At 43.0% G+C, this 23752-nt stretch overlaps 1 protein-coding gene across 1 annotated transcript in view; it reads left to right on the forward strand.

The window, feature by feature from the left end:
- Nucleotides 1-14787, forward strand: part of LOC307247744 (protein-tyrosine kinase 2-beta-like) — a gene marked incomplete at both ends in the record, with an annotated part of 22097 nt that extends 7310 nt beyond the window's left edge. Inside the window, 20 exon segments of the mRNA XM_080023866.1 lie at nucleotides 1536-1637; nucleotides 2617-2734; nucleotides 2997-3036; nucleotides 3280-3320; nucleotides 3802-3849; nucleotides 4249-4346; nucleotides 4915-4996; nucleotides 5510-5610; nucleotides 5724-5839; nucleotides 6913-7016; nucleotides 7655-7744; nucleotides 8118-8322; nucleotides 8626-8639; nucleotides 9389-9483; nucleotides 9753-9881; nucleotides 10272-10307; nucleotides 12698-12756; nucleotides 12758-12896; nucleotides 13418-13498; nucleotides 14542-14787. Coding sequence (XP_079879992.1) covers nucleotides 1536-1637; nucleotides 2617-2734; nucleotides 2997-3036; nucleotides 3280-3320; nucleotides 3802-3849; nucleotides 4249-4346; nucleotides 4915-4996; nucleotides 5510-5610; nucleotides 5724-5839; nucleotides 6913-7016; nucleotides 7655-7744; nucleotides 8118-8322; nucleotides 8626-8639; nucleotides 9389-9483; nucleotides 9753-9881; nucleotides 10272-10307; nucleotides 12698-12756; nucleotides 12758-12896; nucleotides 13418-13498; nucleotides 14542-14787 — 1944 coding nt within the window.
- Nucleotides 14788-23752: the final 8965 nt, after the last annotated feature.

Genomic DNA, 23752 nt, shown 5'->3' on the forward strand with positions numbered 1-23752 from the left:
GAGCAGAACAGCAATACAGCGCAGTATGCAGTAACCCAGAATAGTGATCCAGTATTCAGTACAGTATGCTACATACAGTACAGTAAGGCAGTGGGGCCTGTGTGAGTGTCTCAGTGGATATTGTAAGGACCCCTGGTGAGTTTAGCGTTGACAGTTCTTATGGCTTGCAGGAAGAAACTCAGTCTCAGTCTCTCTGTTCTCGCTGGAACAGTCCGTTGTTGGGGTGGTGAGGATCCTTCATGATCCTGCGGGCTCTGCTACTACACCTCCTGGTGTTGAAGTCCTGCATGGAAGGGAACGTAGTTCCAGTGGTACGTTGGGCTGAACCCATCACCCTCTGTGGGGCCCGTCTGTCCTGAGCAGTACAGTTCCCAAACCAGGCAGTGATGTTGCCTGTCAGGATGCTCTCCACTGCTTCAGAGTAGAAGGACTTGAGGATCCTCACCGAGACCCTGAATTTCTTCAGCTGCCTGAGGTGGCAAAGACGCTGCCTCCCCATTCTCACCAGAGTGTCTGTTTGTAAAGTCCATGTTAAGTCCTCCGTAATGTGGACTCCCGGGTACTTGAAGCTGCTCACCCTGTCGACAGAAGTCCCATTAATCACCAACGGGGTGTGCGTCCTTGCTTGTAATCCCCTCCTAAAGTCCACAATCAGCTCCTTAGTTTTGCTGAGGTTCAGGAGGAGGCTGTTGTCCTGGCACCAGAGTGACAAGTCAGCCACCTCGACCCGGAAGGCCTTCTCATCGTCGTCAGTGATCAAGGTCACCACGACGGTGTTGTCAGCAAACTTGATGATGGTGTTGGAGCTGGACCTGGCTCCACAGTCATATGTGTAGAGGGAGTACAGTAGGGGACTGAGGACGCAGCCCTGGGGGGGATCCTGTGTTCAGGGTGAGGGAGCAGTACATGTGCCTACCCACCCTAAGCACCTGGGGCCTGGCTGAGAGGAGGTCCAGGATCCAGGCACACAGCGGAGTGTTCAGTCCGGGCTCCTTCAGCTTGATAGCCGGTCTGGTGGGGATTATGGTGTTGAAAGCTGAACTATAGTCGATAAACAGCAATCTCACATAGGCCCCTTACATAAACAGTAATGTCTTTTAATGTCACATTTTTTCCCATCGCTACAGAAGAGTAAGTAAGTAGCAAACAAAAAACAGTACCCCTACCCACATTGTGAGAGCTGGTCGTCTAGAAATCTAAAGGTTGCTGGTTCGATCCCAGGCTCCTCCTGCTAGCATGCTGTAGTGTCCTTGAGCAAGACACTTAACCCCTAATTGCTCCTGATGGCTGCGTCCGTCGGTGTTTGAATAATTGTAAGTCGCTTTGGATGAAAGCGTCTGCTAAATGCAATGTAAAAAATTGCCATGACGGCTATTGTATATTTTAAACTTATTTAATCACGAAAATAAGTTATAGTTATTCATGAAACCCAGGGGTATTTCTTTTGAGTGGCCCTAATACTCTTCCGTACATCTACCATCAGTGATATGCCGCTGTAAAAAAGTTCTGAAATATCTTCATTATTTTCTCTCCAGCCTGTGTGTCTGGCGAGTTTCCTTCAGGTTCGTAGCATCTGCTGCTCCAAGGAAAGCGATGGTCGCGCTCTGCTGACGGTCCACATGGAGGGAGCCACACAGGTACCCCAAAACCAAATAAATGTTTATATATGTACAATAGATTAATAGTTTATTTGATAAAGATTATATCTAGATTAGATCTAGATCATATCTATATTAGATCTAGATTATATTAGATCTATATTAGATCTAGATTGGTTTTGATTAGATCTAGATCATATTAATTCTATATTAGAACTATATTATATTAGATCTAGATAAAATCTAGATTAGATCTAGATTAAATATATTAGATCTATATTAGATCTAGATTATATTGGAACTATATTTGATCTATATTAGATCTATATTGGATATATATTGGATTTCATTAGATCTAATATATCGTATTAGATCTTGATTATATTGGATCTATATTAGATCTATATGAGATCTATATTGGATTTGATTAGATCTAGATTATACAAAATCTATATTCCATCTAGATTATATTAGATCTATATTAGCTCTAGATTGGATATTGTATATTTATCAGATCTAGATTATATCCAGATCATATTATATTATATATATTATATTATATATATAATATATATAATATATATTATATATTATACATTTGATTATATACCTGTATAGATTAGATCTAGGTTAGATTGCAGTATATGAGGATTATATTAGATCTGGATTAAATACGATATCTATTAGACTAGATATAGATTAAATCTAGATCATATTAGATCTAAATTGGACCTAGATTATATTAGACATAGATTTAACTAGATCTGTATTGGATTCGATACAGATCTAGATCCAGAATATGTTAGATTTACATCTATATTCTACTAGATTCAATCAACATTAGATCAAGATTATATTGGATCTTGATCACATCTATATTAGATCTGCATTGCATGATCAGATTAATATCAGATTAGATATAGATAACATGAGATTCATAACATGAGACTCGAGTACATTATATTAGATTTGGAAACTCTCTCTCTACAACTCCTTTTCTTCACTTACCCCGCTGAAGCCCCTCTCGGTCAACACCTCCTCCCTGGCCGTGGCAGAAAACATGGCCAACCTGATCGACGGCTACTGCGGCCTGCAGAGCAACTCGGACAGATCCCTCATCACCAGGCCCAGCAAAGGTACATCTAAGATGTAGATGTCCAGCCATTCTGTCTGAGAGAGACAGCGGCCAGAGAGAGTCTTTTGAAAGTGCAACCCCCTTTAAAATAAAGATATTGAATTCTTTCATGACTTAGGTCAACGTACTGGAGCGGTGTAGCTCTGCTTCTTGGATTTTACTTTTCATGTGTGTCACTATTTGCGATGCTTGGGAAGAACCGTTTGCCTTTGAGTCACAAGCTCAAATCAAGCCCTCGTTTTTTTTTCTTCACACTTTTACAGGAAGAGACACACGAGTCGCACTTCCTGATCTACCCAAACAGTGAGTAGGTGTGTGTGGTCATACGTACAGAATGCGTCGTATCATTCACAGTTTTTCTTTCACTGTATTTCACTCATTCGCTAATTCGGAAATCCCCCAACAGACTGTTTTGTCTTGTCAAGCGTTTGTAAAGCCCACGGCTTCGACGGTGTTAGGAAGAGCATAATTAAAAGCTGCAAAAAGGACGTCGAACTCATTTCTCTCTCTCTCTCTCTCTCTCTCTCTCTCTCTCTTTCGCTCCAGTGGGGCCCGAGAGGCTTGCCATCGAGTCAAACCAAGCTTTGGTAAGTCAGAGCGGCTGGAACCAGTCCAGCCTGGATGTTGATTTGTAAGAGAGAAGCTACAAGGTCTAAAAACTTCTTCCAAGGTTGTATGGGAATGTTTTACCCGCAAACAGAAAATAATTACTGACGATGAAATGAATGTGGAAAAAAAGGTTGAGGCATTTGGCTTCCATTCCAGCAAAGTAAACCATTATTGACAGAATAAAATGATTCCTGTAAAGAGATGAATCTCCACAAAGAGCTGAACTTTTCATCACTTAGTGGGTAATATCTGCATTCTTTTTTTTGTGTGCTGATAAAAGGTTGAATGGCATGGATTCTGAATTCTGGGCGGAGCAGTAAAAAACACCAATCTTTAAATATTTTTTATATAATTTCATTCATATTATTATTACGATAACAAATAAAAAAATATGATTATTTATCTCCATCTACGTTTATTTCGATAATTTTTTTTGACCAAAAGTATCTTGACCCTCAGATACTGATATCTACGCTGAGATTCAAGAGGAAACATCCAACTCTCAAGGTGAGTTGGGGACTGGAAATCCAGGGAGGTTTGGTCAGAGATAAAGGTTGGACAGACCTGAATACAAAAATTTAAAAAAATGTTGAATTTAATTCAATAATTTAAACGAAATAACTATAATTTTAACTAATTAAATAAAAGCGTTTTTTATTTATTTCCTTAAATTTGCGTGTGTGCATTCATTATTATCTATGATAATGAAATGATTATATCATATTATCATGTCATTGGAGGCAAAGGAAATAATTAAAGCTTTTTTTTTAATTTTACAAAAATAAAATGGACCTTTAATTCCACTTTGTGCAGATCGGAATCAGGAAATCACGTGACTAATAAATAAAAAAGAAACTGAAAGGGTGGTGGATGGTTCCCCAATTGTGTGTTTTTGTGTGCGCTCAGGGGAGAAGCACAGCCTCTCCAGAGACAACATCGTCCTGGGACGCGTCCTTGGGGAGGGCTTCTTCGGAGAGGTGCATGATGGGATTTATAAAAGCCCGGTGAGCTTTCACTTCCTGTCTCAGCCCCGTTCAAATCGAACCACTGCCAGTTTGGCTGAAGTCCAATTTCATTTAACCAATTACAATCCCCTTTAGTTAATTGAAGCCAAATTGAGTTCATTTCAAACCATTATACTGTAGATAAATCCAATTCACCTTATTCCAATTCAGTTTAGTTAATTCAAGTCCAGTTCAGTTCATTTCAGTCCAGTGTAAGTAAGTCCAAATCAGTTAATTGAAATCCAATCTAGTTAATTTGAGTCAAAATATGTTGATCTCAAGCCAATATAGATAAATCCAATTCAGTTTGAAATCCATTGAAATTCAATTGAGTTCTTTCAAGTCCAGTTCAGTGCATTTCTATCCAATTCATTTATTTTCCATCCATTCTGTCTGATTTAACTCAAGTTCTGCTCGCAAATGGCAGGGCTTTAGGCCTGGGGTTTTCCCACGGACCTAAACTGCTGAACCTCAGCTGTGACTCTGGCAGAAGACAACCAGAACTGCCCCTGTTGGGACAATATTCGCAAGCTGTCCATATACCGTACGACTCCGCTGTGTTTTATAGACGGGGGAAAGGATGAGCGTCGCCGTGAAGACCTGCAAAGACTGCTCTGCTGACGTGAAGGAGAAGTTTTTGAGTGAAGCTGGTGAGTGAAAGGCTTGAAACGGTCAAGACTCCACTGTTCCTGATCAGCACAGTCCGTCCATTATTTGACATTTAGCTCCCTTGATGTCAATGAATGACTCTGTAGTCCATCCATCCATCCATCTATCTATCTATCTATCTATCTATCTATCTATCTATCTATCTATCTATCTATCTATCTATCTATCTATCTATCTATCTATCTATCTATCTATCCATCCATCTATCCATCCATCTATCTATCTATCTATCTATCCATCTATCTATCTATCCATCCATCCATCCATCTATCTATCTATCTATCTATCTATCTATCTATCTATCTATCTATCTATCTATCTATCCATCCATCCATCCATCTATCTATCTATCTATCTATCCATCCATCCATCCATCCATCCATCCATCCATCTATCTATCTATCTATCTATCTATCTATCTATCTATCTATCTATCTATCTATCTATCTATCTATCTATCTATCTATCTATCTATCTATCTATCTACCTCCCAGTCCTGATGAAGCGCTTGGACCACCAACATATTGTGCATCTCGTCGGTGTGATCGAGCTCGATCCCGTCTGGATCGTAATGGAGCTCTACGAGCACGGAGAGGTCTGTTTGTTTGTGTGAGATTCATTTTTCAATAGAGTTGTTGCTGTACCGTTCCTAAAGAGGAACTTGAGTCGCTATGTCTTACTTGCGCGCTTTGTATTTTTCCATTCCAGTTGGGGAACTATTTGGCAAAGAAGCAGCAGAGTCTCGACGTGGCCACCTTGGTGTTGTACTGCCTCCAGATCGGCAAAGCCATGGCTTATCTGGAGGGACTCAACATGGTGCACAGGTAACACGCACACACACACACACAGATACAACACAAATATAATATGAAATATCTCTATCAAGGCTTATTACTGCTTGACTTGTTGAAGGCAACAGGATTTGCTTTTGTGTGATTCGGGCAACCGCATACCTGCAATACCTTGTGCATGTGATGAATCTGAAACATACTTTACATTGCAGAGGTTGCTTTCCCCACAGGCAAGAAATGCGCAAATCTAAACATTTAACTCACAAATTACACTCACCACAGTTCTTACAGACAACTCTCGGATTTACTTTGAAATTATCTTTATTTATTTGCAACGTTCAAGTTCGGCATCTGGGCCCCACTGCTCATCCCTGGTGGCGCGGTGCACAGCAAACATAGACACTTAGCGAGCTCGAAATAAAGGAGTGATGAGCTCAACTTCCCGTCACTGGATAGAAGAGTAGAGCCCGACAGATGGATGCAGGGGAGGGTGGAGGGAGCACAGCCAAACGGGAAGCAAAGCCGGGGCCACAAAGCAGGTAGGACAGGAGGAATTGGCGGCTTATATAGGCCAGCCCATGAGGGCGTAGCAGCATGTGGCGCTGTCGAGTTGTCTGACATTACTAGCGCCGCAAGCTACAGCTCATTTATAGATAATGCAATTCAAAGATAGTTATAGAAATGCTTAAATGTACCTTTCCAATCTGTCCATTGGCCCAGTGACTTATACAGAATTTGGAAGATGTTGAAAAAGAAGATTCAGTGCAGTTTCAAATGGGATTCAGGGACTTGCAGTGTAATTCACTCAACACAGACAATCTTATGGATTTACACTTGAAATGCATTATTTGCTTATGTGTGTGTGAAATTGTGCTTTATTTTTCACAGAAAAGGATTGCAGGTCAAAATAACATCTCATACAGTTTGGTGCTGGTTTATTAAAGTGAAAGTTTCGTGACGTAGTACAACGTAGGCTTTCAGTTACTATAATTGATCAGGGCGGCATTCTGCCATCCCATCTTCACCCAACTTGTTAACCCAATTTTGGAACTCCATTCTGCCTCCATTTCTCCTCCCTACCTTCCGGCCATCTTTACTCCCTGCAGGGACATAGCGGTGAGGAATGTCCTGGTGGCGTCGCCGGAGTGCGTCAAGTTGGGCGACTTTGGCCTCTCTCGCTACTTGGAGGAGGCAGAGGAGTATTACAAAGGTACTCGCCCCCCACATTCAGGCGTGGAGGACGGAGATGTGGAAAGAGTTCAACAATCCATTGATTTCCATTTATTTCACAAACCAAGGTTAAAAAGTCTGATTCTGACTAAAATGTCGGTGAAAGCATCAGTTGCAAGTATGTTAAGAAATTCCAAAAACTATCACGTATGGATGAGAATGAGCAGCAGTCGACTGTAAAATGCAGGTCCAAATGTTCTACAAAACCCCCACAACACATTACTGTAATTACTTTCATTTTGTACGAAAATGCTTCTCAACATTTTTCTTTCCTTTTCCTTATCTTTCGGTTTATCTTTGTGGTTCACTGTAAGGTCATTCAGTTTTTTATTTACATTATTTTTTTTGTATTGTTTTCTGTTGTTTTTGGGATATTTTTGTTGTTTATCATTAGGTTGTGTATATTGTCGTGTATTGTATAATTTATTGTGAACAGAACAGGTTTGATTTAAAAAAAAATTAAAATGTCCATATATTGCCATTTTCTTTGTTATATTTTTTAACCTATTGCTTTACTAGTATTATTGCCTGTTTTTTTAATGTAAGCTGTTGCTGACACTGCTATTGTCTGTCTGTCTGTGTGTCTGTCTGTCTGTCTATCTATCTACATGTTTCCAGCCTCGATTAGTCGATTACCAATCAAATGGATGGCCCCAGAATCGATCAACTTCAGACGCTTCACCACGGCGAGTGATGTCTGGATGTTTGGTGAGAGACACAGCAGCCGAAGTACTCACTTGAGTGTGTGTGTGTGTGTGTGTGTGTGTGTGTGTGTCTGTGTGTCTGTGTGTGTGTGTGTGTGTGTGTGTGTGTGTGTGTGTGTGTGTGTGTGTGTGTGTGTGTGTGTGTGTGTGTGTGTGTGTGTGTGTGTTTGTGTGTGTGCGTTTGCTATTCTGGTTATGAGAAGTAACAAACCACAAATCGTGTTGGTGTGCATATACTTTAGATACATCTGGTTGTTACCCCCCCCCCCCCCCCCCCCCACACACACACACTCAAAAAATAGCAATAAGCAATGGCTGGTGTCGTCTTTCTAAGTATGCCATTAATCCAGTGTGCGAGCTTGTGTGTGTGCGGCCAGGTGTGTGTGTGTGGGAGGTGCTGTCGCTGGCCCAGCAGCCATTCTACTGGCTGGAGAACGGCCAGGTGATCGTCCACCTGGAGGCGGGAACGCGGCTCCCCAAGCCCCATCTCTGCCCCCCGCACCTCTATATCCTGCTGGGCTCCTGCTGGGCCTACCAGCCCTCCGCCAGGCCCACGTTCAGCCAGCTGGTCTCCTCGCTGAGGTAGAGGGTGCATAGATAGAAAGATAGATAGATAGTGTTGGGATCCTAGATAGATAGATAGATAGATAGATAGATAGATAGATAGATAGATAGATAAACACATGTTTTTATCTCTGAAAACTTCAGACTAAGGAGGAGGTGGTGTGTGTGCGTGTGTGCGTGTGTGTGTGCGTGCGTGCGTGCGTGCGTCCGTCTCCGCCCCCTTGAAACGCAGCGATATCCATCGAACAGAGGTGGAAGCAGATAGACGGAAGGAGCGGTCGCAGACCCTCCCCCAACTCTTCGACCTCAATAATGATGCAGATCCCCCACCAAAGGTGCCACACACATACACATACACACACACACACACACACACACACACACACACACACACACACACACACAAATACAAAGCTCGCACACAATTGTATTTCATAATCATGGAAATTTAGATCTACTTGCCCACCAACCAATTATACAGATCCATTTTTCTCATTGTTCGGATGTAAGATGAGGTATTGTGTGCATACAACTTCCTTTACATTGTGTCACAGGCTTTGCTTAAATATCCCAGCATTAAAAAGTCAGAAATTCACAAAGCTTTTTTTTTTAATGCAGGGCATTAAAAACCAAGTGGTCAGGATTATCAGGAAACCTACAGACCATAAGCTGATGTTAAGGGAAATGTTCACAATTGTCAAGAATAATCTCTAGTCATGAATTGATCAATGGTGTTGTATTGTACTATGAACTGGATCAGTGTTGTGTGTATGTTTTTTTACTGCTGTGGAGGACATTTCATTAAGCGTGAGGCTTGAATGATAAAGCAATCTATTTTCTTTTTTTTTTTATCATGTTAAAACACAAATATATTGTTGGGACAAATTACATGTAGTAGTTGTGCCACTATTGCTATAAGTCATTTTTCGAAAGAGTTTCACTTCGTTTTTGTTTTGTTGCTGAATCATGTGGATACAATGCAGGACGGCTCTGAAATCGTATGGCGTCTCTAACTGCGATTTTGGCATTTTTTTGTAACTGCTGGAGAAGCATCTAAAATAGACATAAGTGTCTCCCCCTCCAGCCTCCAACGCTTTACCAGCTTCCTGTCTGTCTCTCCGCCTCCCACAGCCTTCCAGAGTGCAAGGAAACACCCTCTGCCCAAACTCAGAGAAACAGGTGCCTCTCAAACTATAACTTCCCTGCACACTCTTTCTTACAAAAATAGATTTTACCCGCCATGCTGACCCAGTCTGGTTTTCAATAATCTTCCATATGTTATATAATGTTTACCTTTTGGTCGGTACTCTGGGGCTTGAGGAAGACTAGAATCACCTGAGTGGCTGCTACCGTTCACTTAGTCCCTTTATTGGCTCTAGCCAGTAGCTTACAGTTGGTGAGAATCTGCTTTGATGATCACTGGTTGCCACGGCATTGCTAATATGCAGGGAAGGAGGGAGGCCGACACCAGGCCAAGGTGGGACAGAGAGAGGGAGCTGGTGGAGAGCACCCTGAGGAGACAGAAACACGAGATGCTGATGGACAAGCAGTGGCTGGAGCAGGAGGAAAGACAGCTGGTGGACACAACACACACACACACACACACACACACACACACACACACACACACACACACACACACACACACACACACACACACACACACACACATACTTACAAAGACACGTACACACATAAACATACATAAATACACCTACTGTACATAAACTGGCATACTTAAATGTACTTACGTAAATACGTACTGATAAGACCCATATGTACATACAGATGAATACAGGCACATACAATATATATATATATATTTAATAATCATAATAATCATAATAATAATAATTATTTTAATTATAATAATTATAACTATAATAATAGTAATAACAACATAATAATATGATGTGATGTTTACTGAGATACTTTCCCCGCATGATTTTAATTCTGTTTTTCCTCAGGATCCAATAGTGCAACAAGAGCCAAATGTCACCAAGGTACAGTGTTGTGTTTTCCTGTGTCAGAAGATAGCTTCACAATTTTTACTTCACAAAGGCCTTATTAGAGATGCCGGTTCCCCTCATTTATAACTGTTTATTGCGCAAGCTCACTGAGAAACCTACTTCTCACCGCTTCTCACTGTGCTTAATGCAGTCCAATGGGGCTAAGACGTCTAAACCTTCAAAAAATGTATTTCCTTTTCGCAAACGGGAAGCTCACATATTCTCACGGGTCTCTGTGAATCTTTCTAACAGGATTTTAACGGTGATATTGAAAAATTTAAACTTTTTTTTTTTAATTGTCACGGTACATCCCAAGTCTACTGTTGGCCACAGCAGGTTGCCAGTAGGAAGCGGTGCTTTTTCTACTTCAACGACTGTGTCTAGTCTTGAATAATACGCAGAATAATCAATAAAACCCTGAAAAACTTGATAAAATGCAGGTTTTGCGATTCTTTTCCGTATAACATATGAGGATTGACTAAAATGTGATTTTTCCATTTTGGGAAAAGGACATTTAACATTTTCTGAAGCTTAAACCTTTGCCCCTTTGGACTGCGTTGAAGCACAGTGAGAAGCTGCAGCACGGTGATAGGTTTCTCACCAGTGAAGTGTTCAGTGAGGTTGTGCTATGAATAGTTATAAATGATGTGAGCCAACATTTTGTAATATGGCCTGGGTTGAAAAACAGTGAGCTTGTCATTTAACATTTTCGTCGATACAGTACTTCATGCAAAATGGCTCCAAGTCTAACCATAATGACTCTTCTCTGTTTTCAGTCTCCTGTGACGCCTGGTGAGTCCATAAACACTATGCCACTGATACTACGTGACATTATTTTTTCTTTCTTTCTTTCTTTCTTTCTTTCTTTCTTAATTTATTTATTAATGATCTTGCTTATTTATTTATTTATTTATTTATTTATTTATTTATTTATTTATTTCAGGTGTACCAGGGCAGGCTCCTATTACTCCCACAGCCACACAGGTAGGTGTTAGACTTCAACCAAGTCTCAGAAACATACCTCCGGTTATAATATGGAGCAGAATTAATGCAATTATACAAAAATTGGGCTATCGACTATGGCTCCTTTGTAAATGAAGCATGCCAGATAGCTACAAGCTAAAATAGAAAAATGTGACCCACCACATACTTAAGCCTCATTTGGCAGCTTTCGAAAAAAAAGTTTTTTCGCATCATTTGAAAGTGGAGAATCAGAGCTTCCAAACAAGGTGTCACTTGTGCAAATCAAGCAAATATTTTTAAAGCTATAATCACCTTCAAAGTTTCGCCGAGACTTTCTTCATTCAGCCAGCTCCCAGAATGCAAATGGGGTTGGTGGAAAAACAAAGCCTCCTGGCTAATTAACATAATGCTGAATGGGCCAATCATGAACAGCATCAACAACACACAACTAATTTTGTTTAAAAAAGTCTATCAATATTATGAGTCTCGCGAATCTGAAATCTGAAAATCTGTCACCAACCTCAACGGACTTCATCGCGTCACCAACTTCTTCCATTGTAACAACAGCGGGCGTATCGTCTCCTCCGGTGGTTCTTGAAAATATTGGTCATATTATGCTTGAAATCGACTGTTTGAAATGTTCTCTGACTAATATCAGATTCAGCATCGCTGTCGTTCTCCACGTCGCCGTGGGAGAACTGACTATCATTCAAGATTCAAGATTCAAGAGGTTTATTCGTCACATACATATACATACTTTCATACATATATGCAGTGAAATGTAACATCATCGCGGAAAATGAAGTACAGTAAGCGCTGCTAACACTGACTTGGATCCATCGCACTGCTCAGATTAACGTACGAAATATGATTCAGAGCTTAATCCATAACGATACGGAGAAGAAAGTTTTCACAGTCAAGTGAGACCAAAACACCCCCGTGCTTTAATCGTCTGTTTACGGAAGTGACGTAGGTGAGTGACGCGAAGGGTTTTTCTTCTTTCACAACAGTGGTTCCATGTGTGTAAAAGTAGTACGATTTAAAGGTTGAATTATATCAAAACGGTTTCACATTATGACTTCACATCACATGGAATATGGAGGAATGATCTTCACCTGGACGCTCGCTTTAAAGGAAACGATCGATCGGCGTTGTTCAGCAATGTACCGCGTCCCTGTAAGTGAACTGCGTTTCCCCATGTAATCTAACGGGAATATTTAACTCCACGCTTTAACATTTTTCTACTATTTATAAATCAAACTCGGTCTTGAAAATACGTTGAGAGATTAAAAAAAACAAAGACAGGTTTTTTCAACTTATTTGGCTGCTCCTGGCTGCTCGTTATAAATGCGCGAGATGGCGGCTTTTGCTGTGGTGGGTCACAAATGCACTCTTGGTTCTCCACACAGCGAGCACAGTAGCCAAACGAGAACAAATTTGATCTGAGCAATGCAATAAATGTTTTGACGCCCGGTGCTGCTGCAGCCTCTGCCCACAGCAGACCTGGACCGGTCGGGTGACCAGGTGTACAGCGGCGTCATGGCGATGGTCAAGGCGGTGGTCCATCTGAAGAACGGCGTTGACACACTCCCAGCCTCCGAGTATCCCAACGCCGTCAAGGTCGGCCGTCTCTAATGTGTGTGTGTGTGTGTGTGCGTGTGTGTGTGTGTGTGTGTGTGTGTGTGTGAGTGTGTGTGTGTGTGTATATACAAGATGTGATGGAATTCCTGTTTAGGGAAAGCAATTTCAAAAGTTCAAAGTTGAGTCACATTTGTGTTATTTACACATTATCTGAGACTGTACTATACTGGAGCGTGACCAGAAAATATGTAGGAATGTTCCATTCAGGACCCAGCTGAGGCAAGTTATTTGGGTAATGTTACTGCAAGAACAGCAAGAGCAGAAATCAACTTTTAATTTTGGGTTCATAGAAGTTTTTAGAAGTCCCATATTTTTCCTTTGAAATTCTCAACCATTTTTCTCCATCTCCTCAATGCTGTCCCTTCTTCCCCTTCCTTCTGACCCCGTGACCACCTCTCTCTCTCTCTCTCTCTCTCTATCTATCTGTCTGTCTGTCTGTCTGTCTCTCTCTCCCCCTCCTTCTCGGCCTCCCATTTCTCCACCATTTTTTCCACCCTCAGGCGGTGGGCGTCACCCTGCGCTGCCTTATTCAAAGTGTGGACGAGATCCTCCCGTCCTTGCACGCCTCTGTCAGGACCGAGGTATGTTTATCCATTCACCCTTTCATTTATTCTTTTTACGTAAAAATAGAACAATTGATGTTTGTGGTGAATTTGACACCATTATGGTATCACTATACGACTGTTGGCTTTACTTCACCTGCATTGAGGGTCAAATGAGTAATCAGTAGTAGAGTGGTGGTGTGATGTTCATGTATTGATATGTATGTCATATTGTGTGGTTTACTGTTGTGCAAATCAATCAAACTAAAAAAAGACATCTGAATTATTTTATTCAGTCCTAAAGTCGTTCAAAGTTGGGGCCGAAACAAACCCTACGTAAGTACACAAAGGTAAGGCACAAGGTACAAATTAGACATGCGCTCCTTTTGTTCCTATGGAGGTCATCCACCGCCGTCATCTCCATCTTCCACCAGGGGGCAGCAGAAAACAAACCTGCTCTGGTCCTAGAGTGACATCTGCAATAGACGAACAAGCGCAGCAATCACAAACTAACATCCCAAGAAAAACAAATCATCGGACAAAAATAAAACAATGCATTGATTGAATCGCTCTCGGAGGAGACAATGGGAGTTTCTTAAATTACATGTGTGTAAACAAGCATGTTTCATTTCATTTAGTCATTTAGCAGACGCTTTTATCCAAAGCGACTTACAATTATTCAAACACCGACGGACGCAGCCATCAGGAGCAATTAGGGGTTAAGTGTCTTGCTCAAGGACACTACAGCATGCTATCAGGAGGAGCCTGGGATCGAACCAGCGACCTTTGGATTACTAGACCACCAGCTCTACCTCCTGAGCTACCATCCCCATGTTCCGCCTCATCAATGCAACGGCCATGAGTGGAAGTGATTTATTTAAATATCAGGGATAAAATAAACACACTTGAAAATTGTGAGAAATATAAGACATGAGATTTGGCTCTGACACTTCCCTGTTGTGGCTCACTATAGCGCCCCACCCCCCCGCTGTGACACGTTGTACTGCAACTTGAGCTTACTTCCAGGTGATCGCATGTTGGGCTGACGTGGAAGAGTTCTCTCCTTCCTTCCCCTCTCCCAGATCGAGGGCACAGAGAGGCTGCTGAACACGGACCTGAGCGAGCTGATCAGGAAGATGCGCCTGGCTCAGCAGAACTCTGTGACGTCGCTGCGAGGGGAATGCCAGAAGCAGATGCTGGGAGCCGCCCACACCCTGGCGCTGGACTCCAAGAACCTCCTGGACGCCGTGGACCAGGCCCGGCTCAGGGCCGACCTGGACCGGCCGCCCGGGCCGCCAGAGGCCGGCGGCGCCATCGATTCGCCCTGAAGGGGGCAGTAGTGAGCTGGGACGATTGGAAGCCAGTTCCTCCTTTTTACTGTATGGACTAAGAGTTCTCTGTTTTTGAAAAGATTATATCAGTTTTAGTAGGAGTCTCATCATTGACCGTTCCTTTGTGGGGTTTTTTCTATCTCTCAATGTATTTTCAAAGCCGAGTTTGATTTATAAATAGCAGAAAAATGTTAATCCGTGGAGTTAAATTTTCCCGTTAGATTACATGGGGAAACACAGTTCTCGAACGCCGATCGCTTGTTTCCTTTAAAGCGACGGTCCGGGTGAAGATCATTCCTCCGCATTCCATGTGATGTGAAGTCACAATGTGAAGCCGTTTTGATAGAGTTCAACCTTTAAATCTTACGTTTTATACACACGTCTCGATTCATTGTTGTGTAGGCGGCGTAACATGCGAATAAGGAAGGTGATGTCACTTCCATAAACAAGAAGTGGATTATCTCAGAAACACAGCACCCTCGTCATTAACAAGCCAAAGCTTTAAAAATATTTGCTTGATTCGCACAAGTGACACCTTGTTTTGAAGCGCTAAATTCACCGTTCATCAAAACAACATCAACGTGGTTTTAAGGCATTATAAGAAATTTCAAGAAAAAAAATTGTGGGTGTGTGTACGTGTTTTTTTTTGATCTTCACAAAGCAGAAACAAATCCTTGTTAAAACAAAAAAATTAAATACGCCAAGGGGTTATCTCAAAATGACCAATGGTATGTGAGCACAAAAGTCTGTCATCCAATCCAGAATCAGCACCAAACATGTTCAAAGCGGGCAACAATGAACTGCACAAGCAGACGGTAGTGTCCTTAAAATAAATCCTTTATGCCTTCTTTTGCATCTTTGTGGTTTTGGTTTTTAATTTCCCTTGCACATACAGTACTGTAGTTCTCCGTTTCCATGTGCAGACGGAGCTCCTTCAACAAGCGAGTTCCTCTCCAAGCCAGAGAGTTTGGAGTCAGAGCTACACTGGGACCTAACCTTGGCCCTGGTGCACTTGCACCTTACATTGCACAAAACCAGTGGTGGCTCATTGTCCTTTGTACATATTTCCAAATAAACAACAGCATTGAGAGGGGCGTCAAACTCCAAATCAGAACTAGGTTACGTGCATGTTCTCCATCAATAATCATTGTACTCTCATGTGCAAACTGAAACAATTTAATTATAGCAGAAAACCTAGGTGTAATATAAAATATAACAATATAATATGACATAATGACATGCAGTGTCTGTTTGGATAACAAAAACTCTTCCAGCCAGAACTTCCTATGAAACCATGAAACAGGAAGTTTACGGTTTGACGTTGGTCCTTCTGAGTAAGATGTAAATAGCTTGGGTGATGTGTCCTGAGTGTGTCCTTATGTTTTTTCAACTCAAAAACATCATTTGATCAATAAGACATTGTCTTCCTCTGTTACTTTTTTGGCCAAGCAGCTCTGGGCACAATTAACTGTGCCCAGGGTTTTTCCTGTTGCAGCCAGTCAAGGTGGCACAAATATTTCACCAGAAAGCGAAAACAACGCCCCACTCTATTGAAGCCAGTACAGTATGTGCGCACAGCAAATTAACACACAATCAACACTGGAAACCATAAGAACCAAAATGTCACGTCGTTAAGTCCTTAGTCTTACTTAAAAACTGTCAAGGCCTGTAAACTTTAAATTGGTTTTCCTCACACCAGTCGTCACACAGAAGCAGCCTCTGTAGTCGCTCCTTGGTAGATCTACAATCTCTCCTCCTCCGTGAGGAGGGGCAGTCCCTTCAAATGGGGATCAAGGACAGAGGCTGTATGAAGGATGCTCTTCTCTTTCTCACTGTTGTACCTCTTGAGGGGATCTGCTTTGGTGGCATGCTAGATCCCTCAGATCATGGGTGAGTCTCCAATGGTGTCTGTCATGTTCTGGAGGATTTGTGCATTTAGTGAAGCAATGAGACAAGCGGCTGGATTGCTCTCCTCTGACATCAGTGTAGTGGCATCCTTCACTGGCTTTAATGCCTTCACAGCATCCTCTGCATTTGACACATCTGTTTCATTTAGAGTCCAGAGGTCGGACTCTCCTCTTCTCACCAGGAGACAGCAAGGTGCCACAAATTGCATGTTGTTCTAAAAACCTGTCCACTATTTTGTATGCGCTATCTCTCCTGCACTGCTCCACCTGGTGGCAATGTTAGCTTTCAGTTTATGACTTGGCAGGCCAAGAACATTCTGTATTACTTGCAGATGGAGTTTCGCAGATTCTGATTCAGCCCAGAAGCCTAGAGACCATGTGTCGCTCATGCGTCCGCTGTGATGTGAGATTCAACATGTGAGCGAAGCATTTTCAAGGGGCAAATTTTCCGACTCGAGCTGGAACTAACATGTCACATGCGCTGTCCATCACAAGCACTACATCTTGAGAGAACCCATGTGACTGTGATAGACGGGTCTTGTTTGCAGCACATGCCATAAAAGCTGCCAGTGCTCCCTAATATAATGTGCTGTTATTGTTACATACGAGTCAGTTTGCAATATAAGTCCAGGAATCACATGTAATGGCTGCTTGACCAGCTTTACTCATTTACTGCATTACCTGGGCTTCGGTTTCGCTGTATAGTGCAGGTGTAGTCGTTTCATGTAAAGTGACTTTGTGATGAAAGCTGATCCCGTGGCTCCAGGGTCTTCAGCAGGAGGCGAAACTTGGGGTTCTCTACAACCAAATAAGGCCGAAGATCCTTAGCTATGTAAGATGCCACAGATCAGGCGATTCTCTTCCCTCTCCCAGAGTTGGACGGCAAAGTTGACGGCGCCTCCTCGATTATTGGCTGATTAGCGGGGCTCGCTGTATTCTTTATGGTTGTAGACGTTTGCTCAGGGTGAAAACGGCAAACGTGGTTCCACAAATTCGTCGTGTTACCAGAGTATTTCATTTTTGTGAGAGATTTTAAACACAGCGTGCTTCCCAGTACCCTAAGTTCATGAAATCCAAAATGGGTCCAGATGTCCACTTTCAAAATACTGTTTTTTTTATCACTCACTGCTGATCTCTGCCTCCCTCCACTATATCTCCCAAAATCTTAAAGTAACGGCCACAATTCAATGCGACTGTAACTTTACAACTTTATTGTCCAGCCGAGGCCGGAAAATCAACAATCAACGATAGTAGGCGATAACATTTGTGAAGGCTGTTATTTTGATCACAATAAAATCTGTTGATTAGAAATTAATGGTAGGGTTGGGTCGTGTTTTTTGTTTTTTTTTCAACGTAGGCCTGATTATATTTCCAAACTCCCGATTATGTTCTGTCACTGCATCGATGCAGAAACATCCACGCCTGCATTGCGATGCATCTTAGAATTGAGAAATTTCCACACCTCTACCCCAGGACCCCTAAAATTTCATCCATTATTTGAGGTTAATGTGTAGGTTTTCAGGTGTCAACATGTAACGTTGTGAATGTGAAGGAAACTGTATAGTTTGCGGGTCGGCTCGCCAAACAAGTTCACCCAGAACACCCTTGTTTGCAGACAATGGCAGAGCTCTATTGGCTGAGCTACCTGAGGGCTTTCAATTCCTGACATAAAAACCCAGGGGTATTGTAGCTATTCTGGTCACATGTGAACAGAGATCTGGAATGTATCCTTGCGACACATTACCCACAATGCACCACAGGGCACCTCCCCAACGAAAATGCACAAAGGACGCCAAAAATGGAAAATGTTATTTCCGGTCATAACTCTTGACTCCACGGAGGGTAAAAGCGGAGACTTGGCCGTGACTTCTTAAACCACTGCCAGACTCGCTATGTTCTTCCAAATTCTTTCGTAACAGGAAAATACCGAGTTTTATCGGCTGCAATGGGAAAGAGCCTCAGACGCCAAGGATTATTAGTTTTGTAATTGTTTGTACCAAAAACCAGAAAGTGGACTTCCGGTGAGCATGTGAGGGAGTTGGACGTGCCTAAGAGAGGCTCCCGTGCTTCGCTACTTTCACATAACTCAACTTAAAAAGCACATTCATACTTTTGCGTACACTGCTTCATCGTTAAGTCTGTAAAAACAATGAGTCTTCATTTGCGGACAAAGAAAGAAGAACGATCCGCCACACCACCGTGAAAGGCGACAGCTACTAGGGCCAAGACGGCTCATGCTAGCGGTGACCCATCATGTCGCCCGGCGGCCCTGGAAAAGTTGCGCACCATGTTGGTCAATGACCTCAAAAGCATGATCGTCGAGGCTCTGGCTCCGTCGGCAGACTCCGTCAATAAAACTACGCGGAACTACGGAGAGCAGCGGCTGTTGCATCGCTGATCTTGAGGAAGCATTATCAGGCTACAGCGACAGAATTGTCGACCTTGAAGAAACGTGTACCTCACTAAAAAACAGCGCTGCACCTCGAGAGCGGTAAACTTGGCGGAGAAAGTGGAGGGGAGTGATCCGGTGAAAGTCACGTCGGGGCTTTTTTGCCAAGGTCTTGGGAAGCGACTTGCTCCCCACTCCGCCGACTCCGGCCCGGGCGCACCGTCTGGGCCCAACTCCAAAGCCGGGCCGATGATCATGAAATTTCACTACTTTCAGGACAGAGAACGCGTACTGAGAGGGAGCCGAGATAAACTCAACTAGGGGAGGGGAGGAGTCCTCTTCTACCCGGACAACAGCGCCTCTGTCAGCAAGACGCGAGCGACGTTCAACCCTGTGAGGGCTCCTCTCTACCAGGGATGGAGTGAAGTTTCACACGATCTTTCCTTCTGCGCCAAAGGTGGACAACAAGGGGGAGACACTTTCCAGAATAGAATGACCAGAATATCGGTGGTTTGGTGAATCGTGATTAACTTATCTCATAACTGACCGAACAGACGAAACAAATATGGGGCTGATGTTGACACACTGTGCCAGTAGGATTATCGGTTGTCGATAAATGCAATCATACGGTAGCTGATTCACATAGACCAGATTAATGCCTATATTGGCCGTTGACGTTTGTAGCTTGCCTACGATTAAGCTCTATTAAAGTTTAATGGTTTATTTTGGATCAGTTGATTCTCCTAGAAACAAGGGTTTTCTGAAAAAGCCAGCTGGAACACCCACGTTGTTGTCAGTGGTGTGAATTAATGTTGACCAAGATTGCCGTTAATCTCTAGTCAGCAACAGTAACGTTACATGGTTGGTGTACTTACAGTATAGTAAGCTTTTGGACAAGTGTCTTGTTCAGATAATAAGACACGTGCACGACACTCAGTGACACAGCAATATAATAATAATAATCTCGTTATTCTGCCTGCTTCATTTTGTTACACAGGCTGTCACATTGCTCTTGCTATTCTGCCATCATATTTCTCCTTATTATTATTATTTACTGATTGTACTCAGTGTGCTTAATACTTTGTTTGTTATGAATGAAATGGCTTTTGATTTTGTTTGATCCGACTGACTGTGGTATGGGAGCCACCCCTTGTTTTAGTTCATGTTTGGGGTAGTGAGTGAGTGGAAGCACTGGAAGTTTAAGAGTAGTTGTTTTTTCCTGCAGTTCTCTTCGTTCGAGGAAGTAGACCTTGGCTCGTTTGTTTTGTATTTTGTGTTTTGATTTGATGAGGGATTAGCCCATAACTTACACTGTAGTGCAGACAAACAAATCAATACACATACTAAAAGGACAGAACTAAATGACAGTCAGAAACGTCTTTCTTTTGAAGCGTTTTCTTAAACTCCTTCTCTCTCTCCACTCTCTATTTTAGTGTCCCCCTATTTTAAACCAACAACTATAAATGACTAACACTAGAAGTTCCTGTGATGCTTTGAGGGTAGGAGATTATTCTGTTTGATTTGTCTCGTGGAACACAAAAAATATCGAAGAGCTGATCACAGCAATCATTTTTCTTCAAGAGACACATTTAAAAAGAGCTTGCGTAAAGCTTGGATTAGTCATGTGCTGCACTTCGATTTTAATACCAACAATGGTCAGTAAAAAAATGACAGATTGCTTCGGCAAATATTGTATGGGACCCTTGTGGCCGATATGTGATAGTAAAGGGCTCTCAATTCCACATACCTGTTTTGTTGGTGAATGTATACACTCTCAACTGGCTTTTAGCCTCCCTTCCAAACTTAAATACACACCAACTGATATTTGGAGGGGATCTAAATTGTGTAATGGATCCTAGTTTAGACCGCTCAAGCTCTAAAATTATTCCTCCTACTCAAATGTCCAAATCCTTTTCAATGTTTATGAAAGAGAATGGATATATACTGTAGGGCCTTGGAGGCTTTCAAACCAAAGGTTTGAAAAAACTCGAAGGTTTTTTTCTTTTTTTTCCACACGTTCACTGCTCCTTGTACGGTTTAGAGGCGGTGGCACTGACAAAAAGGCAGGTGGCTGAACTGGAGGTGAGTTGAGGATGTTGAGGTTTTCATTGGGAGTGACAAGGATGGACAGGATTAAGAATGAGTACATTAGAGGGACATCTCAGGTTGGACAGTTTGGTGAAAAAGTGAGAGAGGCCAGATTGAGATGGTTTGGACAAGTGTGTAGGAGAGATGCGTTACTTTGGGAGAAGGATGCTGAGGATGCAGCTGCCAGGCAAAGGGAAAAGAGGAAGGCCAAAGAGAAGGTTTGTGGATGTGGTGAGGGAGGACATGCAGGGGGTGGGGGTGTAAGGGGGGAAGATGTGCAGAACAGAAGGTATTGGAGGCAAATGATCCACTGTGAAGAAGAAGAAGAATCTTTAATTGTCACGCAACACACCAGACTACAACACATGCATATGCTTTTGGATGGTGGCCGGACTAAAGACTTCTGTAATAATATTTCAAAATACATAGTTACCTCTATTGAAACAAATTCATCTAACACAGTCTCCTATTGTCTTCCGTGGGAAACTCTTTAAGCCTTCTTACGAGGGGAAATCATTTCATTTATGTCTTGTTCACACAAAAGGGAGATAGCAGCAACTACAATATTTAACTGAATCCATTGACAACGTTGATAAGCAGTGTGTTTCTAAGCCCTCACCTGAACTTGAAAAAAAAAAAAAAAAGGGGGAACATACAATTAGAGTTTAATTTATTATCTACAAAAAAAGAGGAAGCAGCTACTGTTGCATTCAATCAATGGACTGGAGAACGCTCACCCTGAGGCAGCTTCTATTGTTTGTGGTGACTTCAATAGGGCTAATATGAGGAAAGTTTTGCCTAAATATCACCAGCATATCAACTTTTTACCAGGGGTGATCAGACTCTCGACCATTGTTATTCACAACTACAGGACAGCTACAAACCGTCCCCCGCCCCACCTTTGGTAAGGCGGATCACACATCCATTCTTCTCCTACCAACCCATAGACAACAATTAAAGCAAGGAAAACCGGTTTGTCAGACAGTCCAGTGCTGGAGTTAGGAATCCACTGCCACTCTCCAGGACTGTTTGCAGCTGATGAGGACATCGATGCTTACACAGACTCTGTCTCAGCCTATGTCTCCAAGTGCATTGATGATGTCCTCCCGAGAGCCAAGGTCAGGACTTTCCCCAACCAGAAGCCCTGGGTTAATGGTGATGTCTGTGCTAAGCTCAGAGCACGGTCCTCCGCCTATAGCTCTGGGGACCTGGAGGCCTTGAGGAAGTCCAGATATGACCTTTGGAAGGCCATCAGAGATGCCAAAAGAGCCTACAGGGATAACCTGGAGTCGGACTATCACAGTTCCGACCCCAGACGCATGTGGTGTGGACTGCGCGCCATTACAGACTACAAAAAGAGAAACAGGAGTGATGCCCAACCAGCTGCCTCTCTTCCCGACGAGCTCAACACCTTCTACGCACGGTTTGAGGCGAGCAACACCATCCCAGCTGGAAGGCTAGCGGAGGACCAGGATGACTGCACTCTGTTCCTGTCTACGGCTGTCGTGAGGAGAGCTCTTAAAAGAGTTAACCCTGGGAAGTCTCCAGGGCATGATGGCATTCCAGAGCGTGCAGCGAGCAGCTGGCAGAGGTATTCACCTCCATATTCAACCTCTCCCTGATCCAGTCTACAGTCACCACCTGCTTCAAACAGACAACCATTGTCCAGGTATCAAAGAAACAACCCATCACCGGCCTGAATGACTATCGCCCAGTAGCACTGACCTCTACCATCATGAAGTGCTTCGAGCAGCTAATCAGAACCCACATCTGCTCCTCGCTTCCTGACACCCTTGACCCCCTTCAATTTACATATCATTTGAACAGATCTACGACAATGCCATCGCCCTGGCAGTGCACCACTCTCTCCCACCTGGACAAGAGCAACACATACGTGAGGATGCTGTTTGTAGATTACAGCTCAGCATTCAACACAACTGTGCCCGCTTAGCTTGTTCCCAATCCCAGGATCCTGGGTCTTAACACCTCCCTCTGTAACTGGATCCTGGACTTCCTGACAGGCTGACCCCAGGTGGTGAGAATGGGAAACGTCTCACATGTCTGTGTGGCCACGCGGAGCACCAACACTATGCTTAAGTTTGCGGATGACACCACCATCCTAGTTCTCATCTCCAACAACGATGAGTCCTCCTACAGAGAGGAGGTCAGCATCTTGGCAACATGGTGTCAGGATAATAACCTCTCCCTCAACGTCTGCAAGACTAAAGAGAAGACGCTCCCATCCACATCGACGGAGCTGAAGTGGAGAGAGTCTCCTGCTTCAAGTTCCTCGGTGTGCTCATATGTGATGACCTCTCCTGGTCCAGGCAATCGCACGCGGAAATAAAAACTGCCCTAAAGCGCCTATTCTTCTGAGGAGACACAAGAAGTTTGGCATGTCTTTCAGGACTCTCACCAGCTTCTACCGATGCACCATTGAGAGCATTCTCACCACCTGGTATGGCAGCTGCTCCGCTGCAGATCGCAAGGCGTTCCAGCGGGTGGTGAAGACAGCGGAGGGCATCATTGGCTGCCACCTCCCCTCCGTGCCAGGGATCTACCGCACACGATGTCTTAG

This window comes from Zeus faber (assembly GCF_960531495.2).
Source record: "Zeus faber genome assembly, chromosome: 2".
NCBI lineage: Eukaryota > Metazoa > Chordata > Actinopteri > Zeiformes > Zeidae > Zeus > Zeus faber.